Raw genomic sequence first — 8,876 nt, forward strand, 5'->3', positions numbered from 1 at the left:
TCACGATTAGGACAGTTGCTCTCTCCTCCCCTAAAACGAAGGCACCCCACCATCTCCATTGTTAAGTTTAGAGAAAGCAAGAGCATCACCCCCTCAATTTTTGTAAAAAAAATTGTGAGGGAAAATTTCTTAAGTTAAGCAACTATAATTCTCTGGTCTTTCTACTAAGTCAGTCTGATTTACTGGATTTTGACTAATCATTAGGTCCTTCATTTAAGGTATGTTTGGAACCCCATGGAAAAGAAAACAATAAGAGAATTTGACCATTATTATTCCCAAAAATAGTTAATGAAATGAAGAATTTGATCATTATCTCACTTTCACTAACTATTTTTACGAATAATAATGGTCAAATTCTCATTTTCTTATCTTGGGGTTCCAAACAGACCCTTAGTGAAGCGAAAGAGATACTAGTCTGCTTGAACCAGCAGGGGTTTGTCACTCTGCACGTACTTACTGTAATATTATGTCTGTCCAACGAGGACTGCAAGTTTCAATGAAATCTTAACAGAGTTCATAGATACGTGTTGCTATTTTGGAAGAGAATAAACTAGGGTTTTAATTAATGGTTACCGTAGAAAATACATAATAACTTCAAAACAAGTGTATCCCCTTAGGTTGAACGACCTTGGAGTAAGAAAACTGAAATCCTCCTCTGGAACCGCCTAAATTTGTTCTGGAATTCCTACAGCCCCTGGCTTGTGAAAACCCTTTGCAAGGTTGATATAATATTAAGAGTACTCGCCTTGTTCTTTCTGATCTCCCTTTTAGAGTCCAGTAAAGTGGTCAATTACCATTACATATTCTTCATAATCTGAACTTAACGTGTTACAACCACATTAACAGCGTCAACAAAAATATAATGGAGGTTCTTTTATCTTTGAATCCGCCACTGGGAGAGGTCTGAAGAACGACCCATGATCAGAGTTTCCCAACATATTATTATCTTGTTCCATATGCAAAATACAACAAGAATCTACACTTAGCACAGCAGCAGTGCTGATGGAGAATCAATCAAAAAGAAGAAAAAGCTTAGGCTTACAGTTTTCAATTCTCAGCCAGAGGATAATATTCACATAAAATCCTAAATAAGTGCGGAGATGGGTAAACATCATAATATTTCCAAGTAATTGTTAAGAGATTCAAGCACCCCTTTAATTTGAAAAGCTGGTGGGGTGATCTTCTTTATTGTGATTGTTCTAGTTAACTGCGCAGCTAAAATCAAGCTCTGCAGTGAATCTTGAGGGTCTTCAGAAGTTTCAGTTAAAAAGAAAAATGGTGAAACTAGCCCCTCAAGCTGTCCTTGTTCCTAGTTCCTACACACTCCGGTCAAGCATCTCCTTGTACCTCTTAAAAGACTCCTGCTTCTGCATCTGCATCCTCTTGTGGAACCTCCTTATAAACACATCTGCCACATGATCGATCTCGTCTTCGAGGCTGAAGTCCGAGGCGTCCTTCCGGCAACTCTTCACCAAATCAACGACCGATTCCGTCCCGGTATCGAACTCCAGCTCGTCAAACAATGAGTGGGTCAGATCTGGGTACTTATCATCGTCGTCGTCGTCTTCATCCACAAGAGCAAACTCGGTACAATAATTGCCCGAGGGTGCCTCGTTAGGCTTGACGTCGTAGACTACCAGGGCTTTGCTCAGATCTTCGTCTTTCTCTTTTTTGTCGCTTTTATCGTTCCCAAGCAAGGCGTGGATTTTGTGGGAGAAGGCCGGGAGAAAAACCTTCTTATTCTTCAACAAGCCGAAGACGATAAGCCGTGCTCTCATGGAGTTTGTTTTGTTCTTCACGGTCATCGATTTGGCCTTGATGAGAGAGGTTACGACTGTGAGTATCTGTTTGAGGAAAGTCGAAGCCTTGATCTTCATCTTTTGGGAGTTACAGACTAACAGTTTACTCCAACAAAAGAGAAACACACCTAGAAAAGAGAGAACTACGAGCTACACACAGCTGATCTAGTACAAAAACCAAAAGACAAAAACAGTGAAGTGGAAGTTAAAACCCGCAAACAAGACAGAAGCAAACTCAAGAGAAGATTTCGAGTTCAGACTCCAGATCGAAACGCACAACAAGTAGTAGTATGAGGAAGACAAGGAAGCTTGCCGGCTATTTATAGAGCCAAGTCATTCTCCTTTCTCAGTTTCCTTATTCCGAGGGCGAGGAGTGCGATGGAAGAAAAGATGCGAAAGTGAAAGCTAAAGCGCTAAAGAGGGAAAAGGCGGGAGTGACCAGTGGAGAAAAGCACAACCAGACGAAATAAGGAAAAGACGTGGCGGCCATCGCATGGCCACAGTGGGGTTTGGGTGGGTTGAGGTGATTCAGATCTGGAGTCCTGTACAGGCATTGCTTTCGGGGATTGGGTGGATTTCTTTTTGAATTATTGACTGTGAGATGGCCGTTGAGCCAAGTTAAAAAGTTGAAAAAAAAACCCAGGCTACTACGGTGCTCGGATTCACATATGATATCTAATACATAGATGTAATTGGCCGAGTTTTTTAACTAATAAATTTAATATTTTTTAATTTATTATTATTCCTTAACATTATGAGTATCCGTTTTGATACCATGTGAAGTTAGGTCTAAAACACCTTCCAAAAAAATTAGCCAACTTAAAAAAAAAAAATTCCAACTAATAAATTTAAATTTTTTATATTTATTAATTTATATAAAATTATTTTTTATCCTAATACTTATTGGGTGAGGGGGATTACCGGCTTTGGCCAATGAGAAACGTACCCCTCAACATCTTTCAATTCTTTTATACTTTGATTATCTGTTCTGATACCATGTGAAATTAGGTCTCAAACTCACCCTAAAATGATTAACCAACTTAATAAACATATTTTTCAACTAATAAACATAAAATTTTTATATTTACTAATCTATATGAGACTATTTTTAACACTGGTGTCTAATCCTAATACCTATTGGGTGAGGGGGATTGTTGGTTTTTGGCAAAGGAGAAACGCAGAGATATTTTCTGCGTCCCAACTGAGAGGCATTTTGGTAGCTTCCGGGAAGAGTGAAAGGAGAATAATTAACCTTTTGCTTTTAAAGTAGCACAAGAACTTTGGTAAACTTTATAGCTGTCATAAGCAAAAGCAATTCCGAGTGCTGTAGCCCATGCAGCTAAACACCAGCAGCCTCTGGCCATTAATTTGTTTAATGCAAGTGTTCAGCACTTGCCCTTGTAAAGCTACAAAAACAAAACCTACTTTGACATCCACCCCCATCAATCCAAATCCACATTTCAGTGTAAGCAAGTCGATTTGCGAACAAAGCTTTCGGGCTAAGTATCTCTTTTAGGATGCCTTTCTTTGCTCGAGCCTATCCTCGACTTGGATCTACCGCACGTGAAAAAAATTGGTCGGTGGGTGAAACTTGACGTCACGAGGTGGACCAGACGTGGTAACTTGGTTTGTAAAAGTTTAACTGGTTTGAGAGTGGGTGCCACGGTCACGTTTACGTACTTCATGTGGACAAGCACTAGTCAAATCAGTCGCTTCTGGCACTGAAACTAAATTATTGGAAGAGTACGTCTATTGGATTATATACTTTTTATCTCACGTTTGCATCAAAGAAGTGATTTGGAGGGCATGTTGTCGCATTTTTGCTAGATAACAAAATAAAATAAAATTTAACCATTATTATTCCAAATAAAAATTTGATTGTCTCAACATTCAATGTCCAAATAATTGATGGATATAAAAGATGTTCCTTAAGCGCATGAGTGACAATTGTCGAAGCTCGCATTAATTTCTATTTGGAAGCTCTCTAGTTACCACCTTACATTAATTAATAGCCTATGCGTACATGAATTAATAGCCTATGCGTTACGTTACCCAACATGTTCCGACTCTGGTATTATAAAAGATTCAAAAAATTAGACTACGTTTGTTGGCAGCATCATTTGCGCGACACGTGGCCTTCTACGATCTCAATCATTGGCTCCATTCTCCATTAGCTGTCTCCAGTACATCACTCTCTTATCATTGCCGAGTTTAGGAAATCAGCGGTCAGTTTTCTTTCTGGTTGTCTTGAACGACCGAACCAACCCAATCAAACATTGACCCCATAGACCGGGTTCAGCGTTTATTTTAGTTAGATTAACGTAATTGAGGCCACGTCTAATCGGTACCGCCGCGTACCCTTGGAAAAGGGTTCACGTACGGCGTAAGATGCATGTGAAGGTAGGGACATGTTATCTCCTTTAAGCATCTCATTTTTGTCGTGGTGGGTCCAGACGATATTCACGATCACTCGTAGCTTTTCGGTACCTGCCCTACGTGTGCTTGTCCGTTCTAACCAGTAAATCAGGACCTTTTGTCTCGTGGGCCCAGTAACACCTTATTGCGAGATGTCTTAGGCAGAGTTGACGGATGGAGCCAGAAATTTCGAAGCATACTTAAAATTGTTAACCGCTCATTATTGAAGGAGCTTATCTGTATCCTATCACCTGTACAAGACATGTTGTACAAATAAGTTGCAATCTAATCTCGGGTGCTCATTTTTTCTTTCTGGTTTGGCTTCTTACTTATGGTCCTTATTTAATGGAGACCTCCAAACCCACTGGCCATTGGCCACCACCAGGAAGATGTGCCTAGCTTCCTTGATTAAAAGTAAACATTAACTCGTATAAATTAAGCAAAAACCTAACCAAGAAGGTTCCCATTCCATCCACCCATCGCCGGTTTTCATTTGTTTAATCTTTGTATAACCAGAGGTTGAAGATATTTCCAAGAAACTGAATGTCTGGTCCTTCGAGTCTTTCTTGTTCATTATTGAAGGGAAATTTGTCTTCTTCTTCTCCAACACCCTAACATTCGTACCATGCTCATGGGGGAAGAGGATTATCTACAGAGAATGGGGTAAATGAGGAAGAACAAGGGCTTCCTTGTTGGTGGGTTAGCTGGCACGGGGGTCCTCCTCTCCAGTTCAAACTTTTCAAATGAGATCAGAATTAATTATCAGTTGTTATGTGAAAGAAAAAGGAAAAGCGTCGCGGAACTGCGGTTGTTGAGCTCTTTCGAAAAAGGTCGTAGCTGCTGCTGTGGGCCTGCGCGCGGCTCCACTTCCCTTCACTTTCATGTCTTATCTTTTTTCTTTTCCTCTCTCTTCTCTATAAAAACTCCCAGCACTCTGGCTTCTGCCTCTCAAAGGGTTTTCTTTCTTCTGCGAGGGTTACACACCTCGCAGAAGAAAACCCGCCTCCATCGTTTATAATTCTTCTCGATTAGATATATCCTTGATCAGAAATCGATCTTTTTTGTGTTCAAGCTTTGCTTGCTTTGTTTTGATTCGTTCTGCTTAGATTTCTGACTCCAGTGCTCGGAGTTTTTCTGGGAGATTTATGTTTGTTTTGAGTAGATAAAAATGGAGGTCCCTCCGCGAGTTAATTCTGTGCTGGCGAAGCGGCTATGGAACTTCTTGAGAATCGCCTACTACATGATGAGGAAGGGTCTCGTCTCCAAGAGAAAGCTCATCATGGACATGAACATGATGATGAAGCGTGGGAAGGTCCTGGGAAAGAAGACCCTCGGCAACCTAATCCACCATCACCACCACCATTCTTCCGCTAGAGCTCCTGTACGTGGGTATGGCTTACAGGAATACGAGTTCTCTTGCAGTAACAGTCCGAATCCTGTTTTTTTCCACGTTGGGAAGAGGAAGCATCATTACTTCTCCTCCATCACTCACTTCCCATGCATCAACGTTCAGGACGAGCCCGAAGAGGAGAACCCACCCGCGCCCAAGGCCGTCATCCCCGTACACAAGATCGAATACACCTCGCCGGAATATTCCTTCAACGTCCGCCTCGACGGCTCTTATCTCGCCCACGGCGAGAAGCTCAGCCCCATGCTCTCTCCCTTCTCCGTTCGGGTATCCAACTACTCCGGCGTGGAAGAGGCTGATGGCGGAAGTACTCCACAGGTGGACGCCGAAGCCGAGGAGTTCATCAAGAGGTTCTATGAGCAACTGAGGGTACAGAACCGCACAGCGTTGCTTCAATACCAGGAAACGGAGTACAAGGAGATGCTTGCCAGGGGCTGCTAAAGCCTTCGTTAATGTCTCATCATCACCGCCATCGTCATCATCTTCGCCCCCATTGCATTAGATTAATACATGCATGCGCGCATCAGTACTCCATACCTACCTGTTATATATTCTTTACCCAGCCTTCCAGCAATTTTTACAGTGGAAGACGGTCTGCCATTGCCAGCCTAGCTAGAGTTCTGGTTTAGAATTTTGAAGGTTGGTTTCACTGCCGTATCCATGTAAATTTCATTATTCTTCCCTCTACTTTCTCCTGTCCTGTACTTCGTCTGTATATTAGATTTACTATTAAGCATATCTGAGACTATGATGTTTTAGCGTGTCCTGTCAGGGCGTTTTGGCTTTTGGATTTTTGGTATCTCCTTTTAATCTCAGATACCATACGTGCATGCTTCTTTTCCATTGATGTACTCTCGTTCTGGTATCACTTTGAATTCAGGGACTTAAATTGACCTTCATGAAATATGAATCAAACTTTGGGAGGGGAGGGCGACTCAGGGAACTTATTCAAAATAAAGGTCAGGTCTAACTCTTAATCCGACTCACTCTTTCAAATCTCCGTATAATTAGATCAACCCGGCGAGTTGTATTGTCATGATTGGAAAATGGATCACCCTATACCTGATTAATTGGATGAGCCTGATAAGCTAAAACCTACCGAAAAGTTTGACATTCATGAAGCGTCTACATAGGTTTGGTTAAGAAAGCTCCATCTGTACTCACTATCTCCCTCAAAATTTCCGTTTCTGGTAAAGACTGAGACGGAAGAGAAGAAAAGGAAGAAAGAGAGCCGCACCAAAAGGTTCAGAAGCAGAGGAAAAGCAGATCACTAAAGACTTGACAAAAGGGTCACCAAACTCCCTTCCACTCATGACCTCTCGTGGGCACCAAGACGGGGCATTGCCAGGCCGCCTTCCGGATTCTGGCCTAATTCTTCTCTCTTGGACAATATGATAACAACGATTTCAGTGAATGGGAACCACTACTACGGATTGGGTACGGAATGATAACGCCCACTTCTCCGATTACGTGCAAGCAAGAGGGTGAATAGATTACTCTATAGAAGCTATACATGAAATAGTTAGGAGAATCTAGTGTACATTAGAGAACTACTCCTCAATCTACTTTTGAGTTATTTTTATTAGGGAATTTTAGGATATTACCCAATTTTTTAACATAATAACACAAATAATAAATTTTTTGACTTCTTTGCACAAATACCTAACTATGACCGGTCAACTGCACATGTATAAAATCAAATGTGACAAATAAGCTTTGACGGATTATGTGGTGCCACATCATCATGTCACATTAGCACCTAATGAGTCTTACACCATGTCATTGAGAAGCAACGTCGCCCCAAAGGACGCCATGTCAACCTGCCCAGCCATCAAATAAATATTAAAAAATATTAATTTTAAAATTAAATATTTAAATAAATTTAAAATTTTAATTAAATAAAAATAATTTTAATATTTTATTAACTTCTTAAATATTTTATAAGTTTTTAAAATAATTTAAATAATTATTAAAAATAAAATTATTTAAAAAACAATTTTAATTTTTTTGAAAAAAATTAAAATTTTACTTAGTTTTGAAAATATTTTAAAAATTAAATATTTATTTTCTAAAAAATATTAAATAAATTAAATTTTAAAATATAAGGTAATAAGATGTGTACCGATAAATTAAATTTTAAAACTTTAAAAATAAAATTTAAATATTTTTAAATTTAAAAAATATTTTAAAGAAATAATAAAAGGTGTTAACTAGGTAGGAAAATTTTTTTTAATTAATTAATATACAAACGTTATGTGTTGTAAATACAAAAAGAAGGAAATTATTTGTACCAATAAATAAGTATTTTAAAACTAAATTATTTTTTAAAATATTGTATTAAATTAAAAAATATCTTAAATTAAAATGATTACATTAAAATATTAAGTAAAATAAAGTATTAATAATATATTATAAATTAATTATAATAAAATTTTATAATTTTTTATTATATTAAAGTGAAAGTATAAAAATTTTTAAATCCAGAAATTAAATTTTGTTTTAAAATTTGAATTAAAAAATAACCGTAATCAATCATGGAAAAAATGGGAGAAAAAAGGCACGCTAACGTGGAGGGTGATGTGGCATTTAATGATGTGGCAAATGGAGGATAACGTGGCTTGCCTATGACATGCCAATTGATGTGGCGTAAGACTCTTCGATGTTGATGTAGTATGGTGATGTGTCACCCCGTAATCGGGCAAAGCTTACGTATCACCACTAACTGTCCACATGTACAGTTTACCGATCAAAGTTGGGTATTTGTGCAAATAAGTTAAAAAGTTGGTTATTTGGGTTATTATGTTAAAAAGTTGGATAATATCCTAAAATTCCCTTATGATTTTTATATGGTTTTGCAGTTTTGAATAATTCTTCAATTAGGCATTCCCTTCATAAGAGATGAGAGATGTGGGTTCAAAAGTATCGTGTGCATAATTGAACAACCTGTAAATTAATTGCATCTCTATTTGGAATAACTGCTACCTCGAATGTAAAAAGAATTCTAGTAGTTTCAAGACATCTAATATTGAAATTGTTTATGCATGAGATATATAGGATTATCTTTCTTTAAAAGTATTTTATTAAAATTTAAAATCAATGGTTTAGTTTACTTGATTTGTGGATGTAGAGATGGTTGAGGTATAGGTTCAGTTTTGGTTTTTTAAAACCCATCGTGTTAAACCTATTGGGTTTTTGGTTAGGTTAACAGGCTTGGATGAAAAATAATTAATTGTAAAATTTCTTAAAACCTATAA

The 8,876-nt window shown here is 38.2% G+C and overlaps 2 protein-coding genes across 2 annotated transcripts; one reads left to right on the top strand and one right to left on the bottom strand.

The window, feature by feature from the left end:
- Nucleotides 1-1,316: 1,316 nt before the first annotated feature.
- LOC137963379 (uncharacterized) lies at nucleotides 1,317-1,877 on the bottom strand. Its single transcript, XM_068810503.1, has one exon. The coding sequence runs from the start codon at nucleotides 1,875-1,877 to the stop codon at nucleotides 1,317-1,319; it is 561 nt and encodes a 186-aa protein (XP_068666604.1).
- Nucleotides 1,878-5,382: 3,505 nt separating this feature from the next.
- LOC137963380 (uncharacterized) lies at nucleotides 5,383-6,063 on the top strand. Its single transcript, XM_068810504.1, has one exon. The coding sequence runs from the start codon at nucleotides 5,383-5,385 to the stop codon at nucleotides 6,061-6,063; it is 681 nt and encodes a 226-aa protein (XP_068666605.1).
- Nucleotides 6,064-8,876: the final 2,813 nt, after the last annotated feature.

The sequence above is a fragment of the Aristolochia californica genome, unplaced genomic scaffold (genome assembly GCF_029961685.1).
Source record: "Aristolochia californica isolate CCGP_79_NKW_82.1479 unplaced genomic scaffold, dmAriCali1.0.hap1 SCAF_4, whole genome shotgun sequence".
In the NCBI taxonomy this organism is placed as follows: domain Eukaryota; kingdom Viridiplantae; phylum Streptophyta; class Magnoliopsida; order Piperales; family Aristolochiaceae; genus Aristolochia; species Aristolochia californica.